At 39.5% G+C, this 21,978-nt stretch overlaps 1 protein-coding gene across 1 annotated transcript in view; it reads right to left on the bottom strand.

Moving 5' to 3' along the window:
• Nucleotides 1-13,083, bottom strand: part of UTP6 (UTP6 small subunit processome component) — a 28,722-nt gene extending 15,639 nt beyond the window's left edge. Inside the window, exons 1-9 of the mRNA XM_042916328.1 lie at nt 12,837-13,083; nt 11,250-11,334; nt 7,720-7,761; nt 7,184-7,276; nt 6,041-6,088; nt 5,536-5,599; nt 3,157-3,275; nt 1,158-1,235; nt 325-406 (exon numbers count right to left, since the gene is read on the bottom strand). Coding sequence (XP_042772262.1) covers nt 325-406; nt 1,158-1,235; nt 3,157-3,275; nt 5,536-5,599; nt 6,041-6,088; nt 7,184-7,276; nt 7,720-7,761; nt 11,250-11,334; nt 12,837-12,928 — 703 coding nt within the window. The 5' untranslated portion in view covers nt 12,929-13,083. The remainder of the gene's footprint in view (nt 1-324; nt 407-1,157; nt 1,236-3,156; nt 3,276-5,535; nt 5,600-6,040; nt 6,089-7,183; nt 7,277-7,719; nt 7,762-11,249; nt 11,335-12,836) is intronic.
• Between the last annotated feature and the right edge of the window lie 8,895 nt (nt 13,084-21,978).

A 21,978-nucleotide genomic window follows, 5' to 3' on the forward strand; every position in this document is an offset into this window, starting at 1 on the left:
GTCGCTTAACCGGCTGAGCCACCCAGGCGCCCCAGTCTTCCTCATTTTAAATAGAACATTGTGGGGTGACTGGGTAGCTCAGTCAGTTAAGCATCAAACTTCAGCTCAGATCATAATCTTGCAGTTCATGAGTTCAAGCCCCATGTCAGGCTCTGCACTATCTGCACGGATAATGCAGAGCCTGGTTGGGATTCTCTCTCTCTCTCTCTCTCTCTCTCTCTCTGCCACACCCTGCCCACACATATTTGCATTCTCTCTCTCTCAAAATAAACATAATAAATAGAATGTTGCACTTTCCATCATAAATATTCAAAACATACGTACCTTTAATTATGTTCACAGAATTTTTGTAGATAATCCGTGCCAACTCGCCCTTAAGGATTTCTTCAGGATAATCAAGATTCCCCTAAAGAGTATTATAGTAAACATAACAGATAGTGCCAGTAACTAGAAAAAGCACTAGGATAAAAATTAACAGCCCTAAACTATCTGTGCCATATGACCTCTGGCAAACCACGTCTCTCTCTGGGCCACTTCCCTCACTTGTAAAATGTGCAGCCTGAACAAGACCACTGATCTTCCCAATGTGTTCTCTCAGGCTCCTAGAGCAATAGCAAGATCACATGGCTTAAGGCCTGACTCTACTTAGACCAGAGCAGGTCAGGTTTTACATGGCTTGTTTACCCTTCTGGGTAAACTTTTATTTGAATAAAAAAGTTCACAGCTGGAAACCACAATAACAGATGATAGCAAAGTTCCTTTTTCAGCTCAAACATTCTAAAACTTTTCTTTAAAATTACCGTCACCAAAAAAATTATATAAAAAGCTAGGAACCACACATTTCACAACCTTCCTCGAGCTCCTTCAACCCATTAGTATGTCATTTAATGAAACCATAAAGTATTAGGGAAACCATTTACCCTTCGATCAGTAATAAATTATTTTGAGGACTACTTCAAACAGTCCAAATGTGTATTTTTAAAGCACAGAATTCCATTTTTATTACTAAGCCCGTTTAATTAAATCAACTCTAGATTCATCTCAAAGTTTCAAAACTGGCATTAAATAAAAAATACATTTAAAAAATTGTCTCTTATTCCTAAGAAGGCTCAAAGCACTATTAATTGTTAATGTGTGATGACATGTTCGGATCTTACCACATCCATTTTGGCCTTTTCAAATTCTTCCTTTTCCTTCCTCAGTTTCTCAGTATGCATCAGCTCCATCCTAAAGTACTATACAAGGGAAATTATAAACTGAAAATCTTTGGAAATATATATTTTTTTAATTAGAAATATATAAGATGCCATTTTTTACCCATAAATATCAGATCTGTGAAAGTCTGGGGATAGCGTGATATTTTTTGTTATGAAACTAGATGACACTGACAAGAAGGGAGTTCCTTGTGATGGTAGAACAGCTCTGCATTTTGATTGTGGTGGTGGTTACACAAATCTACACATGTAAAAAAAAAAAAAAAAAATGACAGAGAACCAACCATATGCACACATTAGACCAATGTCAATTTCCTGATTTTAATATATGTATTATAATTTCATAAAATTAACCATCAGGAGGTGCCTGGGTGGCTCAGTCGGTTGAGGGACTAGCTCTTGATTTCAGCTCAGGTCATGATCTCACAGTTGTGGGATCGAGCCCTGTGTTGGGCTCTATGCTGACAATGCAGAGTCTGCTTGGGATTCTCTCTCCCCCTCGCTCTCTGCCCCTCCCCCACTTGCATTCTCTCTCAAAATAAATAAATGTGAAAAAAAAGTTTTATAAATTTCTTAAAGTTTATTTATATTTTGAAGGAAAGAGAGACAGCGTGAGCGAGACAGGGGGACACAGAATCCAAAGCAGGCTCCAGGCTCTGAGCTGTCAGCACAGAGCCCAACACAGGGCTCAAACTCCCGAGCGGTGAGATCATGACCTAAGCCAAAGGTGGACTCTTAAACCGACTGAGCCACCCAGGCACCCTCTAATTTACTTTGAAAAAGAATAAGGAATAAACCTATTTCTATTTTTGGAAATACCAGTTTGAGTATTTAGGAAAACTTCAAAAAAACATAAACAATACTTCCATAAAATAACCTTATAACGGCAGGGAGGAGTGATACTTATTGTTTCTCAATCAAAATACTACAGGTAGCAAAGGGATATCGAAAAGAATATGAAAACAAGGGAAGAAATGCTGAGCTGCAATATAAAACATCATTAAAGAACTACAAGACCAAAAATCACTAGTTAGGACAGCTACAGAACCTACAAGCATAAAGACCCAAATCGGGGTGCCTGGGTGGCTCAGTCAGTTAAGCATCTGACTTTGGCTCAGGTCATGATCTAGTGGTTCGTGAGTTCGAGCCCTGCGTTGGGTTCTGTGCTGACAGCTCAGAGCCTGGAGCCTGCTTCAGATTCTGTGTCTCCCTTTCTCTCTACCCCTCTCCTGCTAGTGCTCTGTATCTCTCTCAAAAATAAACATTAAAAAAAAAAAATTAAAAAAAAAAAAGACCCACATCTTTTTCCATCAAATAAGGCTTCATTTTCAATTGAAGACAAGACAGTAGTTTCTCCCTTATCCTAACAAATACCTCAAAAAAGGGCAGCTTCTAAAAATACACCATTTTTAGCACTTGCTTTTTTCTTAATTGAAAGTCTGGCCATCACTGTTCTAGTGCCTCCCTCTAAGGCGTTAAGTCCAGCAAGAGGGGAAGGAGGGATATATCTCAAGAAAAAAGAGACAATAAGAATAAGTGGGGAAAAATGAAGAGAAGCCAAAAGAAGAAGATAGAAAAAGAGAGAGAAAGGAAGGAGAGAAAGAAGATAAGAAGTAGGGAAGGTACATGCAAGGGAAAAAACAACAAAGGTATAAAGATGGCTGAACCCTGGCCCCACAACGAAAATAGGTAGGGTCCAGTTCCCCACCCCTCCCAACCATAATGGACAGTAAGAGTTCTAATCTCTAACAACCTGGAAGATGCACACGGTCAACACCTAATACTGGCCAAGAAACAGCTTCGCCACTCTCCTCTTCCAGCAGCTCCTCTACTTATCCCTAGCCTCCACAAATCCAAGTCTTTTTAACTTAATCAAGAATGTAAGTCTACAGAGGACCAAAACTGAGACATCACTCTTTCACCTTACAGGTACACAACTCACTTCTTGATAAAGTTTTGGGCACTCTGGATGAAAGCGCAGAGCTCGAAGAAATAGTTGTCTTGCACTTTCTGAAGATAAGCGATCTTCCATTTCCCATTTGGCTGCCATAATCCACAAAGCTATATAAATAAAAAACATCAGACTTCATTTCAATAAATCAATCAAGTCAGACTAAAAAAAAAAAGATCAATGCTCCGATTTTAACACTCAAAGAATTTTTTTTAATCTTCCCAAAAGAGGAAAGGGATGGAGAGAGGGAATTTCAATGGTTATTTGTAAAGTATTGCTGCTTTAACTAAAATTAGAGTATTCTGGGGCACCTGGGTGGCTCAGTGTGTTAAGTATCCGAGTATTGATTTCAGCTCAGGTCATGATCTCACAGTCCATGGGTTGAAGCCCCGTGTCAGGCTCTGAGCTGATAGCACAGAGCCTGCTTGGGATTCTCTCTCTCCCTGTCTCTCTGCCCCTCCCGCATGCTTATGTGTACTCTCTCTCTCAAAATAAACTTTAAATAAAATAAAAATAAATAAATAAAAATTAGAATATTCTGAAGCGAAGAGGTAAATGATAACATCTGTGGGTACGTATGTGCCTCATTCAATCTAAGATCAACATCACTATAAGTCACATATAAACTTTAGAACTATAAAAATACTGGAAGAAATTGTGCATCTTAGAATCAATGAAATAAAAATATTTCACTCTTTTTCTTTATTTAAGTAGCTTATAATTTCTTTTGAATGGCTCAACATTAAAAATAAAATTTTTATCACACCTGTTGGGAATAAAGGCTTTAAAAACAAAAACCTTTGTCTTTCTACACAGGAAATCAATGTCGAGTTAACATTCCAGCTATTTCCCTAGAAACTTAATAAAAGTCAGCTATGTTACCAGACAAGACTGACTTCGGTAAAAATGACTCATGGTTAGTAACCACGTCTGGACTAGAAGGGTTATTAATGAGAGAGCATGACTGCTTTGGGCTTTCCTGAGCATGTGACTCCTGAAATTGAGCACAGTCCTTTCTAGGATCCCTGGAAGCTGTGCCCATCCACAGGACTTCTAAATCAGAGCTGTTCCTCCACCCATTCACATGGTCTCATTCCCTCACACCTGAACTGTCATCTTGGGGACCAAAGACTGGCCTCCAAATTGCTAAGAGTACTCTACTAAAGACTCTCACCTAATGCTGTATCCTCTGGTGAATTAACTGGTGCCAAATGTGGCCTATCTTAGCCTGTGTAGCGTGAACCTGGTTGAGCCTAATACTTGAGAATAGGCACTGGAGTACCTCCCCTATAAGATTATGTGCTATTTCACACAGTATTCACAAGAGACGTCTTTCTCTTACAAAACATGAGTACCTAATATGTGCCAGGCACTCTTGCAAAATCTGAGTTAACATTTTCCCCTTTAAGTTTTTAAGTTTTCCCCTCTAAGTGCCCCTTAAATGTGAATACATCCAAATAGAATGCCTCTCAAAGGACCAAAGAGTTTCTTTCATCATCATCTAAAAAGAAACTTAGTGGGGTGCCAGGCTGGCTCAGTCAGTAGAGCAGGTGACTCTTGATCTCTGGGTCATGAGTTCAAGTCTCATGTTGCATACAGAACTTTTTTTTAAACTTTTAATGTTTACTTATTATTATTTTTTTTAACGTTTATTTATTTTTGAGACAGAGAGAGACAGAGCATGAACAGGGAAGGGGCAGAGAGAGAGGGAGACACAGAACCGAAACAGGCTCCAGGCTCTGAGCTGTCAGCACAGAGCCCGACGCGGGGCTTGAACTCACGGACCGCGAGATCATGACCTGAGCCGAAGTCAGACACTTAACCGACCAAGCCACCCAGGCGCCCCTAATGTTTATTTTTGAGAGAAAGTGGGAGAGGGGCAGAGAGAGGGAGACAGAGGATCCCCAAAAGGCTACACACTTGACAGCAGAGATCGATATGGGGCTTAAACTCACAAACCATGAGATCATGACCTGGGTCAAGGTCGGAGGTTTAACGTACTGAGCCAACCAGACGCCCTACACAGAGCATATTTTTAAAAATAACAATAAAATAAAGTAAAACATACTTTAAAAATAAATGAATAAAATACTTTTTAACATAAATAAATAAATAGTAAGTAAATAAATAAGTAAATAAAAAAGAAATTTAGTCCTTCTTGCCCACAGGTACAATACTCAACACAATAAATGATACACAATATACAGGGATGAACTAAGAGGCAGCTATTCAGAAACCAGAACTGCTGAGGCCTAGTACCTATGCTCAAGTTCTCAAACTAATTTCTTTTAGGTTTATGAAGCAAAATAAATGCCAAAATAGCTTGAGTCTACACAAAAGGTAGAAGAACTGACAAGGATCTCACCATACCTGGCTTGTTTGAATGAATGGCCAACATGGCAGAAAATACCTTGCTAAGTTGAGCTTTGGTGGCCTGTAAGAGAGAAAAAGCAATTCTACTTCCTATACGCTGAACTCATTATTAGTCATCTCTAAGTGATCTGTACTGTTTCCTTACCAACTTAAAATCCAATGGGGCAAGATATGCTCTTGTAGGGACATAGAAACAAATACAGACACACTCATAGTTTTTTCTACCTAAACCACTACATGCAAACATTCTAAGTATCTAAACAAATCTAACTTTACTAAATAAATACACACAACAAAGATCATCTTCTGACTTAGAAACCATTTATATAGTCTTCAGATATGCAAATGTTGTTACACTGAAGTTCAGCCTTCTTGGAGTCTTTTCCGATTTACTAACCCCACAACTTTGGAGCAAACATGGAGTTCAGTACTCAAGCACGGAGCTTAAAAGGCAGACTTACTAAAAGAACAAGGAAGCAAGACACAACTGCGCAATACTCACCCATTTCTTACAAAAGACTATATAGGATAGCCAAAGTTGAACATCATCCTGCAAGAAAAGCAATGTAGTAAGCTGCTCGAATTTGAACTTAATACATAATACACTTTTGCACTAATTAACTTTTTTTAGAAAGAGAGGGAGATTTCAGGAAAGCCAATGTGTTACACATTGCTCAGCCTATTAGGCTGTTACTCACTGAGGTCTTAGATCTCTTAAATGTGTTAACTCCATCTGGCCACCCGTTCTCACCTACCATGCTCCAAGACAAAATTTGTTGTCTATCCAATTTGCTCAATGCAGTTTTGTTTTCATTTCTTTAATGTGTATTTATATTTAATGGTGGGGGGAAAGGGGGAGGGGCGGCGGCAGAGGGGGCCAGGAGACAGAGGATCCAAAGCAGGCTCCATGCTGATAGCAGAGAGCCTGATGTGAGGCTCAAACTCACGAACCGCAAGATCATGACCTGAGCTGAAGTCAAACATTTAACCAACTGAGCCACCTAGGCGCCCTTTGTTTTCTTTTTAAAAATATTTTATTTATTTTTGAGAGAGAAGAACAGGGGAAGGGCGGAGAGAGAGAAAGAGAGAATGTGAATTCAAAGCAGGCTCCATGCTATCAGCACACAGCCTGACATGGGGCTCGAACTCACAAACCGCAAGATTATAACCTGAATTATGCTTAACAGACAGAGCCATCTAGGCGCCCCTTGCTCAATGCAGTTCTTAAATGGTCTCAATCAGGGGTAGCAACCCCAAATTTGTCATTCCCAGGATCTAAAGTACTCCCAGTCCCAGAGCCCAACTTGAAGAACATCAAGTTAGTAAGGTGCTGCCCCTACTCTAACCATTTATCTTCCACCTCCAAGTCTTCAGTGTTCTTCACTTAGAGATTTATCCATACATCCCAAATTTCTAATCCTTAACCATGTATCAAATCCACCTTTTTCAGTACCATCCTCAAAGAAGAACTATAAGGTAATGAGATCAATTTTCTTCACGGTTTGATAAGTGGTTTCAAATAATACCATTATTAGGTTAAATATTGAGACACCCAAGAATAAACAATACATTTGAATACTGAAACATAATACATATAATACGTATCTTCACATCTCTTACAATTAAAGATGCTCTGATCACTTACTTTCCATTTTGCTGAAGCACGCCGGAAGACACCTTGTACCCGGTGTACAATAGAATTCTCAATCTCATCCTTCTTAAATGAATACCCGATGCGCTTAAAGGTGACATTAAAAAAAAAAAAAGCCTCAATTTAATCACATTTATCCATAACAACATTCCTACTTGATCTTAAACTGTACTGATAGGGGTGCCTAGATGGCTCAGTCAGTTGGGCGTCTGACTCTCGATTTCCGCTCAGGTCATCATCTAACGGTTGGTTGAAATCAAGCCTCGCATCAGGCTCTGTGCTGACAGTGCGGAGCCTCATTAGATTCTCTTTCCCTCTCTCTCTGCCCTTTCCCACTTGCGTGCACTCTCTCTAGATAAATAAGTATTTTTAAAAAGGTGCTGATAAAGAAAACAAATGATTACAAACATCCATTATGAACACAGCACCACACAATTTATCAGTGCCAACTGCTTCCCAAACCCAAGTTCTAGCTATAGAGCCACACTACCTAATCTAAATTTTTTCCAATTTCCAGAATATCTACTTACAGTTCTTCTTCTCTGAATCAACTCCAAAAGATTAATTTCATACTATGGAAGAAAAACATATAAGAGAAAAAAAAAAATTTATAACCTTTTAAATTATAACCTTTTAATTTATAAACCTTAATTTATAACAGGAACTGCATTTAGTTAAAATCATAAAGTAAATAAAAATCAAGAATATAAAACAAGATTGGGGCAGCTTGCTGGCTCAGCCGGTAAAGCATGCAACTCTTGATCTTTGGGTCATGACTTCAAGCCCCACGCTGGGCATAGAGCTTACTTTAAAAAAATTTTTTTTAAAAAAAGACTATAAAAGAAGATAATATGCTATCAAGCATAATTTGTAGTAAATGTCTGTTAAAAGTCAGTGATAATTCACCTTACATCTACAAAACTCATAAATCCATATGTTAGCAAGCATATAAACATCTTAGATGCTTTCAAAGAAAGTATGTTTCTAAAATCATAATATTTCTAAGATTTGGGGCTCCTGGCTGGTTTAGTCGGAAGAGCACACAACTCTTGATCTCAGGGTCATGAGTTCAAGCCCCACGTTGGGAATAGACATTATTTAAATAAATAAACAAACTTTAAAAAAAAGAAAAGAAAAACTTAAAAAAAAAAGACATAAGGTTCATAATATCAGACTTTCTAGTCTACAACAGCATGTTCCAACTTTGAGTAAATTAACCATGCAAAAATGTTACCTTAACATAAGCAAATGAAAGACACAGTTGTGCCTAATTGGTTCTCCCTACCCTACCCTCTGAAGGACCACTTAAAACTTCTTAAGGTTCTCTAAAAACCACTACTATTCAATTCCTCTCTAAGCCTCAGTTTGAAGACTGTTAGAGACACAAAACTTAAGGCTTCACAAGATTCTATGCTTCATTTTACAAGTGCTTTATGAAATATTCAAGCACACAGAACACCCAAGCAGCTATTACACAGCTACATCAAAGCCTACATTTTATTAAACTTGCTTCAAAGTCTTTACAAATAAAACATTTCAAGTAAAGGTGAAGTTCCCTATGTATCATGTCTAATTCCACTCTTTTCCCTCCCCAGAAAAAATGACTATCTTGACTATTTATCATTCTTAAGCAAAACTTTGGACTTTATTATAATGCTTTCTTGAATGCTTTTTTTTTGTGTGTGTGTTTTTTTAATACTTATTTATTTTTGAGAGAGAGAGAGAGAATGAGAGCATGAGCAGGTGCCTGGGTGGCTCAGTCAGTTAAGTGTTCGACTTTGGCTCAGGTCATGATCTCGTGGTTTGTGAGTTCAAGCCCCACATCGGGCTCTGTGCTGACAGCTCAGAGCCTGGAGCCTGCTTCCGATTCTGTGTCTCCTTCTCTCTCTGCCCCTCCCCTGCTCATGCTCTGTCTCAGTCTCTCAAAAAATAAATAAACGTTAAAAAAAAATTAATAAGGCTAACATTCTTTTCATAAGTTGATCAGTGAATGGTGTTTCCCCTTTGTGAATTGCATGTTCATATTTTTGTTGTTTTTATCCTTCATAGTTGTCATTTTCTTCTGAATCTGTAGTTCTTTAGATATTCTAGATTCAAAATATATGTGCTGCGGGGCACCTGGGTGGCTCAGTCGGTTAAGCGTCCAACTCTTGATTTCAGCTCAGGTCATGATCTCTTGGTTTGTGAGATAGAGCCTCGCATTGGGCTCTGCACTATCAGTGCAGATTCCCTCTCCCCCCTCCCTCTCTGGATTCTCTCTCCCCCCTCCCTCTCTGCCCCTACCCTACTTGCTCTCACTCTCTCTCAAAATAAATAAAAAAAAAAAAAAGTATCTATATATGTGTGTGCGTGTGTGTGTGTATACACATATATTTATGTACCAAAATTATTTTCTCCATTTTGTGGCTTGTCTTTTTACATTGTGGCACCTTTTTTGCACAGAAATGTTTATTTTAAACATGGCCAAATCAATCTTCTTGTCATTGTGCTTTCATAGTCTCATTTAAGAAAACCTCTCCTACTCAAAGTCATTCTTTCATATTTCTTGTAGAGATACAAAGTTTTCCCCAAATTTACCTTTTCCATTCAGAAGGATTTTCATTTTGCTTATTATATGAGAGGGGTCTAATTTTATTTCCTCAATGCGGACAACCAGAACCTCACTGATTTAAAATGCCACTTATGTCTTATAGCAAGTTTATATGGTTGTGACAGTTGTGTGCACAGGGCGGGGATGTGAGTGAAAGTATGTACGTGCGGGAGTGTGTGTGTGTGTTTAATTTACTTATTTCAGTTATGGCCTCTAAAATTAATCAACCTAATCCACAAGTACCTCTTCAAATATTTGAAGAGTGGAATTATCTGCCACTTCTCAGGTCTCCTTAAGGTTAAATGTGTCTATTTGTATTCTTTCAATGATTCCTCCTAGAACAAGGTTTCCATCCTGGCTGCCTTTTAACTAACCTTTCAAAGTCCTTCTTAAAATGCAGTCTCAAGCCTAATACAATGCTCCAGACACTGTCTGTTAAGTGCAAAACACCTTTTTTCAAACTAACATCTTCTGAATGGCTACTGTTTGCAGTGTTCTTTGCTCAGCTAACTTACTCATCACTCTACTTTTGTTAATATGGTCCATTATCGGGGCGCCTGGGTGGCTCAGTCGGTTGAGCGGCCAACTTCGGCTTAGGTCATGATCTCACGGTCCGTGGGTTCGAGCCCCACGTCGGGCCCTGTGCTGACAGCTCAGAGCCTGGAGCCTGTTTCAGATTCTGTGTCTCCCTCTCTCTGCCCCTCCCCCATTCATGCTCTGTCTCTCTCTGTCTCAAAAATAAATAAACGTTAAAAAAAAAAATTTTTTAAAATATATATATATGGTCCATTATTTTTTTTCTTTTGTCCTCTTCCAAGTTTATTCCTAAAGTATAGTTGACACACAGCAATCCACCATGAGCTCCCAAACCTCTTCCAAGTACAAGATTCATAGCCAGGTCTCATTTGTTCACCTGTTGTTGTTTTTCCAATCTAAACTCAGAAAGCCTCCAGTCTTATAATATTACGTCTTACCACTGGGTCCAGATCTTGTTATCTAACATATTAGCTATTCTCCTCCACCTGAAAATTGGTCTAGCATGTAAACTTTAGATTCACTCAAATCTCCCATTCACTTATAGTACTGAAGAATTTGCAGTATCCCTCTAAGGTAGCAGACTTACAGACACATAAATATCAACTTTCCAACCATCTACCATCACCAAACTCACTCTCCTTTATTTCTCCCCACAAGAAATAGTATGTCAATTCTCTTGCTTAAATCCTAATACACAGTATCTTTGGCAGTATCTGGTCTACTAACTCCATAGAAGGAAAAAAGAAAATTTCAGTTTGCCAACGACTAAAGCCTTAGTGGGACAACGTTATTCCCAGGCCACTTCTATTCCTGTTCAAAAATTACCCGTTTAATCATCAATTCTAGAATTTTGCAAAAAACACTGATTCTAGAATTCTAGAATTGATTTAAAATTTGTGAGGGGATTAAAACGTAGTGAACTTATCCACTTACTTGAACATAATTGATGAAGTCTTCCTTAAAAAGAGCTCTTCGCTGTATTTTGTATTCCAGATCTGAAGCCTTCTTAATGATAGCCCTGAAGAGAAAGTCATTTAAGATATAACAGTTGAAAAAAGCATAAGTTAAATAATTTTGGAGTTTTAAGTTTATTTTAATATATTTAAAACATAATATATATATTAAAACATTTCCAAAACCTGAAATTCCCAAATTATCCTTCATAAGCAAGTTTTCTCTTACCTGATTACTTCTGTGTGCTTAGGGTGTGTGCATCAGGATTTTTTTTTAAATGTTTATTTATGAGAGAGAGAGAGAGAGAGAGAGAGAGTGTGAGCAGGGGAGGAGCAGAGAGGGAGACACAGAATCCGAAGCAGGCTCCTGACTCTGAGCCGTCAGCACAGTCTGACAGGGGACTTGAACTCACAAACCGTGAGATCATGACCTGAGCTGAAGTCGGATGCTCAACCAAGCCACCCAGGCGCCCAGTATTTTAAAATTTTCATGAAAATCATCTTAGTCAGCTGCCAGGACCATTGACATTCCCACCAGCAAAGCAAATAATGTTAAGTACTTTACATTATTTGTATGTGATATTAGTAAAGATTTCTTTCCCTCCAAATTCTGGTCACTTGGGTTTTAATAATAACCAAGTATCTTTTTTAAATTCCTTACTTCTGAGTTTTCCAACACTCAAACTAGGAAAAAAAAAAAAAAAAAAAAAAAAAACAACAACACCTAGATTGTCTCTACTGTCTCTATCTAGAAAGGTTTATTAACAGTACAAAGGACTCATGGGAAAGGATTGACTGTATTTAGCTAAAGAGAAAACACAACATGTGTATATTAAGAGAATTTAATGCAAGATGTACGAGGTCAATTACTGTCTCTAGTTAATGGTAATAGTAACATTTACTGAACACGCACTGAGAGGCCACACTGCTGGAACACCTGGGTGGCTCAGTCAGTTAAGCAATGGACTCTTGATTTTGGCCCAGGTCATAATCTCACGGTTCTTGGGTTAGAGTCTGGCATCAGAACCTCTTGGGATCCTCTTCCACTCTCTCTCTCTGCCCTTCCCCCTACTCTCTCAAAAATAAACATTAAAGAAAAATTTTTTGAGTCCACACTATGCTGCATTTCACTAACAAAGGTTTACTTTAAGGCCCCCATAGTCACATTACTACATTCCCAGCCATTGTAAAATGCAGCAACAGTCACAGAAAACCACTAAAAAATATTAGGCTTAATTGTAACAAATTACTGAATGCCAACCTCGTGCCGGACGTTGTTGGCTAAACCCTGGGGTAGAATACAAAATTGAATTAAATGGTCCCCATCTTCAAGTCTTACTAGAAAGATTTATCTCTTGGCATCCACTGAAGTTTGCATCTCTAGAGCAGTACAAACAGACCACCGTGCAACGAATGAGAAATTCTGGGAGTCAACAAAATCTGAAAATGGGCTTCTGCCATGTTACAAAAAATAAACACAACTAGGTGCTCCGGCATCCCTGCCCCCCCAGGCTCCCCCCTCCCTTCAGCCCGCCCCAGCTCTTCCACTTCCTCAGCTCTTTCTCACTTAATCTCCGCATGACTGAACAATCCAATACGCTCCAGCTGTTCCAATTCGGGGAGTCGATCTTCTATGCGTTCCTGAATTATCTCCGCCATGAGGTCACAACTCTACAGCCCACCGGCGAGCCTCTCGACCGCCAACACGCGCACGAAGCGGCCACCATCTATTCCGGAGACCTAGCCCTAGCGTTCGCACGTGCTGACGTAACGTGCGCCCTAGGTCCCGCCTTTTCCGCTTCCGCCGCCTCCGCCGTCGGAGACCGCCCTCCGGCCCTTGAGGCGGCTGTCACCTCTCCGAGACCGACTGTGGGGCTTCCGCGGAGCACCCCTCCGGCTCGGGAGGATTCACGTGAACTGGAGTGGAGGGGCGGGGCCAGAGTGGGGGCGGGGCTAGACGCGCCCTGGGCTAAACGTGGGCGGGGGTTCGAGAGAGCGCCTCCCAGTGTCTAGAGGGGTTACCTGAAAGGAGTGCGACTCGTTTCTGCAGAATACTGTCTCCTTTTATTCTATTGCGGTCCCATGTCTTCGCTTTCCAATAGTAAACGTTTCAAAAAGTCAGTAATGAAAAGCGTAGGGAAACTGACCAGATATCCATAACACTATAGCTTTGCTTTCGGCTAGGTTAGTAAACCGTGTGATAACACCGGTTTTTCACCTGCCAATTAGAATCTCTAATTGGCTGATTAATTTTAAAATAGGAAGACCTTTTCATTATTTAAACAATTATTCTGCCTTTATAGACAAGATCTTTTCAAAAACACATGGCCCTGGGTGGGTATCAGAAAGTACATATATTTTTTAGAAAAGGGGAGCTTGGTATTGAAAAGTTTGGGAGTTACGAAACTAAATCAGTAAGGTATGGACCCTCCTTAAACCATTGCCCAAGGAAGTTAGTTAGCATTTCTAAGGGAACCATCAGACAACCCAGCTTGGAAGCAACATTGTTGGTATAATTGCTAAACCTAAAATAATAACTACATGAATCAGTTCTTTTTAAGTTCTGGAAGATGGTTAAAAAACCAAAGCAGGAGTTCTTGCTAGACCTGTTTATTTCAACATTTGCATTAGCACCTTGTGATTTATGAAAGGGAATAAGCTTAACAGGTAACCATGTTCCGCCTTTGTGCCTTTCCTGTTTGTTTTTTTTTTCCTTTCACACTTTACCCCACTGGTCTCAGAAGTGAGGCAAAGGTTGGCTTCAGCTTCATTTCTTGATCCCTCAGCTTTAAGACACGAGAGAGGGGAAGAAACTCAGGGATGTAAAATAAAGATGAAATTTCCTTGTAACAGAAAAATCCCCAGTCTGTGTTAGGAGTAAGAGTAGGAATGTCACTAGATAGTAAACTCCAAATGGGTAGGGAATATTTGCTTTGTTCACTAAGACATCTGGGAGCTTACAACAGTGCCTAGAAAATAATAAGTGCTCAATTAAAAAATGCCTGAGAAAAATAACAAAAGGCATTTGCTAAATTTATTTAGGACCAAGGGGCTCAGCCAGCTGAGAGATTTTAATCTTTCATTTCAAGGCTAATTTGATAGATACCTGTGATTTTCAAATCAACTATACTCTCCTCCCTTATTTTCAAATTTAGCATCTATGTTTATGTTGTTCTAAGAATTATTATAATAATATTGGCAAAGCCTTCTTTTATTTCCTCTACATCTCAATATAATAGCTATCTCTTATCTACTGCTTCTATGTACCCAATCACTATGTGTGCTAAGTTCCTTATGTATTAACTCACTCTGATCACAAATTTTTTTTTTAATTTTTTTTTTAAAGTTTTATTTATTTTTGAGACAGAGAGAGACAGAGCATGAACGGGGGAGGGGCAGAGAGAAAGGGAGACACAGAATCGGAAGCAGGCTCCAGGCTCTGAGCCATCAGCCCAGAGCCTGACGCGGGGCTCGAACTCACGGACCGCGAGATCGTGACCTGAGCTGAAGTCGGACGCTTAACCGACTGAGCCACCCAGGCGCCCCTGATCACAAATATTTTAAAATATCAACTCAAAGAGCTCTTGAAAAGGTAAAAAAAAACAAACAAACAAAAAAACACACCTGCTAGAGGAAGCCCAGTACAGGCAGAAGAAATTGTGTTTGAATAATGCCCATTGAGTCTCAGAATCCTTAGCTGAGCACACCTTCTAGTTAAGAAACCCTATGGCCAGAGAAAAAGTGCTCTTGAGTCTGGAGCTCTAAGGTGCACCTTGGAAAGCTTGACATTTCTTTTATTCTTTCATTTGATCTTTAAAACTCACCATGGATGTCAGATTGATTAACAGGCACTAACTGGGAGGGGGCACAGGAGAGCCCTCTGAATGTTGGAAGTGTTCTATACCTGGCTAATCTGGGTTGTCATTATACATATGCATGGATATGTGCATATGTAGAAATCTATCCATTGAGATATATATTTAAGATTTGTACACTTTATGAAAGTTATACTTTAAAAGAAAACATTAATCAGCAGACCCTCTCTGAGGATATCATTCTCTTCAAAAGCTTCAATTATCATTTGTATATATGTGGCAGGGTCAAAATATTGAAACACAAATGATCAAAGCCCTCTCCCTCTGCAAAAGAGTCCATACAAATTTTACATTCTAGCGCACAATGTATTATTATTCATTTTATTTTTTAATTTTTTTGTTCACAATTTCTTTTTTTTAAGATTTTATCTTTTTAAGTAATCTCCACACCCAATGTGGGGGTCGAACTCACAACCCTGAGATCAAGAGCCACATGCTCTACTGACTGAGCCAGCCAGGTGCCCTTAATATTTGTTTTAATATAAACTTTTGTGATTTTTTTCCAGATTGTCATGTAAGATTAATTTCAGAAAGGTGTATGCTACTCACCTCATGCTGGAGAAACATTTGACCTCATTACAGTGCTTATGAGCCAGTTTGGAAAATAGAGAAGAGGCTGTCTCACTTAGGGTCCCAAGACAATGTCTTAAGGACTCTGACAAATGAACAGTAGCCAGAGTTTGCAGATCAAGTTAAAACATCTATTCTTGTCCCCAAAGTACTTACATGTAAACTTCAAAATAAACTTGAACTTTTCCTTAGAATTATCCATTCCTTAGAATATTCACGAAGATTAAGTTCATGGACAGCTCAGTGATTAAAAACAAGAAAGGAACGCTCTCTTTTTTTTTCCCCCATTATTATTATGATGATGATCATTATTATTAGGTAAAGAGAGGTACCTAATGTCAGTGATAATGAGAGGTGTGACACCTGGAATCCCATCCCCCTACTTTGTTCGAAGTCCCCTGCCTGCTTCTCCCGCACAGAGCTCTGGGTAGACTTCAAAGTCAAGCAGAAGTGATAGACACAGACTGGTCTTTGATGCCTAAGAACATCGGAGCCCTCAATTTCATGTGAATGCAAAGCATCTGTACTTTTCAAACCTTTCATGTTATCTCACGTTGCTAACAACAAAAGCTGAAAAGTTTGAGGTGACACACATTACACACATTAAAATATTTGGAACCAGGAACTTTTCATTTCTTTTTCTATTATATATAGCTTCTTTTACTTTGCAAACCACACTGGATAGTAAATTACTTCTGGCACACAGCCTTGTCAGCTTGCCAAGTTTCAACTGGAGCAAGTTTTTACAGCCGGGCTAATAAGCCCTGAAAATTAGGAGGTAAGTATAATGGAAATAATGACATAGTCTTTAACTGCAGGAGCATAGAATGACAACGTGAGATTCTAATAGAGTCTACTTTGAAAAGTTTTTTTTTTTTTATTCTAATGAAATCTTTTTTTTTAATTTTAGGTTATTCTAGTTCAAAACACATGTAAATGGAAAGAGTTTCTTTTAATTGGTGAACAGCATTTTTGTGGGTTTTTTCTTGTGGCTTAGTTATTGCTTTTTGCAAACTTGAAAAAAAAAGAATAACAAAAAGAAAACCAAGAATATGGTAGTTTGGGGATAGCAACGTACTATTAAAACAAACTGACATCTTGGAAAAACATGTTCTGAAATGATTGGCTTCCAGGATGGGGCTTGGCGATTGTGTATGAGTACATTTCATCAAAGCCATAGCTGATTAGGTACGTCAACTTTTCTTTCAGTTTGCCCTCACTCCAGATAGAAACCCACTCCCTGCTGAAGTAACTCCCAGGTCTTTATCGAACAAAGCTTCAAAAAATTGAGAGTGAATATCACACTTAATTTTTTATCACTGAAAGAAATAGTATCTGTTCTGAGGTAAATATCCATTTCCCTCAATTTAATTCTCACATCCAGTTTTGCTCACAATTTACAAGTTGATGAGGAAATTTTTTTACCCTTCTCATTTTGCCCTCCAATTAGACCTGAACTGATTAGCCTCAGCACCTCATGATCTGTCCCAAATTGTTTAAGCAAAGAAGAGGTTTAGAGTTGTGTGTGTGTGTGTGTGTGTGTGTACGTGTGTGTGTTTAACTATACTAAAATAATATGGCCTTGCTCCAGAAATGCCAGCTTTCTTATAGTTCCCCACCATACCACGCATGCTATTTTATACTTCTTTTAAAATACACTATTCCCTACTCTGGAATGTCTTGTGTCCTAGTCCCCATTTAGTCCATGGAAAAAAAAAATAAAAGGAAGCCTGCCCTTGACACCTCACTATCCTACCATCGCCACCAATTTGTGTACTTATAGCCATTTATGTAAAGGGTTCAGTCTCTGAATCCTTTCACCACCTCCCCTCACTAATTCTCTAGGTGATCTTATCCAGCCTCAGAACATTAAATGTCATCTAAGGTGCTGTCCAATAAAAATTTCTGTGATAGTGGAAATATTTATGTCTTCACTGTCCAATACAGTAGCCCTGAGCCTCATGTAAGCTATTGAGTACTTGAAATCTGGCTAGAGCAACAGAGAAATTAAATTTTTTATTTCATTTGATTAAGTTACATTTAAATTGCCACATGTAGCTAGTGCCTGCCACATTTGACAGCCAATTAAAAAAAAAAAAAGGATTTATTTTTGAGGAAGAGAGAGAGAGAGAGAGAGACAGCATGAGCAGGGGAGGGGCAAATAGAGAGAGGGAGACACAGAATCCGAAGCAGTCTCCAGGCTGTGAGCTGTCAGCACAGAGCCCAACTCCAGGCCCGAACCCACAAATCGCAAGATCATGACCTGAGCTGAAGTCAGACACTTAACTGACTGAGCCACCCAGGTGCCCCTGGACAGTCAATTTTAATTTTTTTTTTTAATCTTTATTCACTTTTGAGACACACAGAGAGACAGAGCATGAGCAGGGGAGGGGCACAGAGAGAGGGGAGACACAGAATCCGAAGCAGGCTCCAGGCTCTGAGCTGTCAGCACAGAGCCCGACGCAGGGCTCGAACCCAGGAGCCATGAGATCGTGACCTGAGCCGAAGTCAGACGTTCAACCGACTGAGCCACCCAGGCACCCCTGGACAGTCAATTTTATAGCGCCAATCCATAACTGTCCCCTGAACCCCAGACTCATGCCAGTATATGCAACTGCCTACTCAGCATCTCTACTTGGAGATCTTACAGGCATTTCAAAATTAGTATGTGCAAAACCAAGCTGCTGATGCTCTCCCTCCAAACCTGCTCCTGCTATTATCTTCTCCATCTTGGTTAATGGCAATTCCATTCTTCTATTTTTTCAGGCCAAAGCCTGGGAGTTGTCCCTGCCTCCACATCTAATTTGTCAGCAATCCTCTTGGTTCTACAGAATATAGTCAGACTATGACTTCTCCCCATCATTGCTACTGCTGTCGTCCTAGTACAAACTCCTGTTAATTTTCACCTGGGTTATTGCTATGGCCCCAACTGGTCTCCCTGTTCAGTGTGGAGCCTGACATGGGGCTCGATCCCACACCCCTCGGCTCATGACCTGAGTTGAAATCAAGAGTCAGGTGCTTGGCCAACCAACTGAGTCATCCAGGTGCCCCTCTTGAGTCTATTCTTAACAGAAATCTATTCTTAACATCAGCCAAAGTTAAAATCTAAGTCAGACCACATCACTTTGCTCGTAGCCCTACAGTGGCTTCTTAACTCAGAGTGAAAACTAGAATCCTTTCACTTGCCTACAAAGTCCCATATGGTCTGGTGCCCTGCCCCTCCCTTTCCTCTCTGACCTTATTTCCCACTCCAGATACATTGGCTTCCTTGGTATCCCCTCAGCATGGCAATGTGGCAATACAGGGCCTTTGCGCTGGCCGGAATTCTCTCTGGAATCCTCCTTCCCAGATAAATTCAAGGCTCATTCCCTCAACTCCTTCAGATCTTTCTCAAATGTCACTCTCTCAAGGACGCCATTCATATTTAAAGTTGCACTTCCCACCCTCAACAACCCTTATTCTACGTGCTTTTTTCCCCTCCATATCACTGATCACCATCTACAATATAGTAGTGTTTATTGTCTCTCTTCACACATACATTAAAACATAAACACCAAGGAGCTGAAATTGTTTTCTGCTGAATCTGGAGTTAGGCATGCAATACGTGCTCATTACATATTTGTTGAATAAATGAACGTTTGTATAGTTGCATTACTTTGTATTGCAACTTATGTCTTTTTATATGCCTTCATATTATTATGACTGCCGTAGGAGAGAGAACTAGTATTTTACTTATGTTTGAAGTCCCTAGGACCTAGCAATGGAAAACATTAGGTACTCAATAAACATTCACTGAAAAGAAGCAACGCTACATTATGCATAACACCTGGTATAAAAGTCACTCACCGTGTTTAATGTGCCCAGAACCCTTCCTAAAGGAAAGCTGTCTGCCCACAGCTATTTTTTTTCTTACCACCTGACCCTGGACAATTTGCCACTACTGGTCAGACAGTAAGCTCCTGATTCAAGGACAATCAGTCTGTTGGCTGGTCAAAAACCTGGCATGAAAAGATGAACTGGGCTAACTTAACTCTCCCTCTTTGGACTCTGAATTAAGAGGAAAAAAGAGAATTACGTGATGTGAACATATGAGTTAAAACCAGAGAATCCATGAGTCAGAGATAGAAGCTTGAGGAACTTGGCAAGGCAAAGTGGTAAGGAGGCAGAAACTAGGAAATATGGAAAAGGTACACAGAGTGAAGGGGGGGAGTGGGGTGGGAACACAGTACCTAAGAGAAAATGGATAGTCACTGAACCCCATTAATAAGAGCACTGGAGAGAAGCCTGCGTGGTTCAGTTGGTTAAGCGTCCGACTTCGGCTCAGGTCATGATCTTACGGTCCACGGGTTTGAGCATCAGGATCTGTGTTGGCAGCCGGGAGCCTGTTTCAGACTCTGTGTCTCCCTCTCTCTCTGTCCCTCCCCTGCTCATGCTCTTTCTCTCTCTCTCTCAAGATTAAAATAATAATAATAATAGCAACTTGGAGGGACAAAGTCATGCAATTGAGGTCCCATTTTGAAATGTTTTGAATACAGTTCTCTTGAAGATCCTTCTTGTTCTCTGTATCAACTTACAATAACACCCAATTGCTTAGGGTGCCTCAAGAGATTGTCTCTATTCTTTACAACCCTCAACCTTGACTAAGTTCTTGGTTCATACAGTTGCTGTCACATGTAGAAGAGTGAGAATATTTTCTACCAAATGATAGATTTGACATGTTCTTCAAAGCCTTTGGCAATTGACCCTTGGAGATTTGAGCATTTATTAAGAAGCACGGTGGGGGGGGAGGGGGATGTTCTCTTTGGAGCCATTTGGTTTCCCTTAAAGTCATACTCTATTGGCAAGCTAGAATCCACTTACAGCGTGCGTGTACCTTGCTTTAAACAAATTTGAAACTCTGGATTTACAGCAATAGATTATCATTCGGTCACTTTTCACAATCTTTTATTTATCAGTCTTATTACAAAAGCAATATACTGTCGGAAATTCAAATGCTGCATTCTTTGAAAAAGTGAGGATTTATGGACCAAAAGAGAGCCACAAACCTAAAGTTCCCCTGCTACGTTTCAGTGAATACCATTGGCGACGGTAAACACAAAGCACCTAAGGAAAAAGGGCTTTCTGCTTCAAAGACTTGGTCACAATCTTTTTCTTTTTCCTTCTCCATTAGTAGCCCTCCCCTGTGGGTCCACACAGCTGTCACTACCACAGAGAAAGCCGGCTATTTCAAAATGCACTCGCTACTCTGCTCCCAGAGGCAATGGGGCACAACGGTTAAGACCACCAGCTTTATTTGGGTACATTTTCGCAAGTTCTACCAACATTTTAAATATACGTGTCTTAAGGCTCAGCAATCGGACATCTACAAATCTCTCCTACAGAAGTACTAACAAAAGTGCACAAACAGAAGTATAAGGAAGGTAACTGAACCAATGTTTGTAACAGCAAAGACCCTCAACTGCCTATCAGCCAAGTGGTTAAATAAATTATAGTACATTTGTACACAGGTATACTATGAGGAGTGTATGAAATAAGATGAATTATACATTGTTAATCTAAAAGAGGCATGTTGTAGAACAGTAGTTATTGTACAATCCATTTTAAATGTGTGTCTAGATGTGTTATGAGCAAAAAAAAAAAAGCTTGGAGGATTGCCCACCAAACCATTCACATGGTGGTCACCTCTGAGAAGTGGGATGGGAAATTTACATTGGTATAAATTGAGTATTGGTATACTATTGAGTAATATAACAAAGATGAATTATGTTTGTGATTTCTATTTAAATAAAATATTTGCATAGAAAAGGAAAGTGAAAGAGGCTTCAGAATCAAATTCTGTTTCAAATCCTAGCTCCATCATCTTTTTAGAGTTGCTTCAAGTATTAAAATGAAAATTTGCTTTATTTTCATTTTTATTTTAGTTTCAGAGGTAGAATTTATTGATTCAACGCTTGCGTATAACACTCAGTGCTCATTACAGCAAGTGCCCCCCTCAATGCCCATCACCCCTTTACCCCATCCCCTCACCCACCCCCTTCCGCCAAACCTCCGTTTGTTCCCTATAGTTATTGTCTCTTAGGGTTTGCTTCCCTCTCTGTTTTTATCTTATTTTAACTTCAGATTGACACTTCACAGCAATTGCTTGAAATATCTCAGCTTTTGTTTATACATTATCGTTTTTAAACACCAGAGAAGATTCTGCCTTAAGGGACTTTTGATCTGTTTTAAATATGAAGAACACTTTGTAAAGTGAGTAACTTCACT

The sequence above is a fragment of the Panthera leo genome, chromosome E1 (genome assembly GCF_018350215.1).
Source record: "Panthera leo isolate Ple1 chromosome E1, P.leo_Ple1_pat1.1, whole genome shotgun sequence".
In the NCBI taxonomy this organism is placed as follows: domain Eukaryota; kingdom Metazoa; phylum Chordata; class Mammalia; order Carnivora; family Felidae; genus Panthera; species Panthera leo.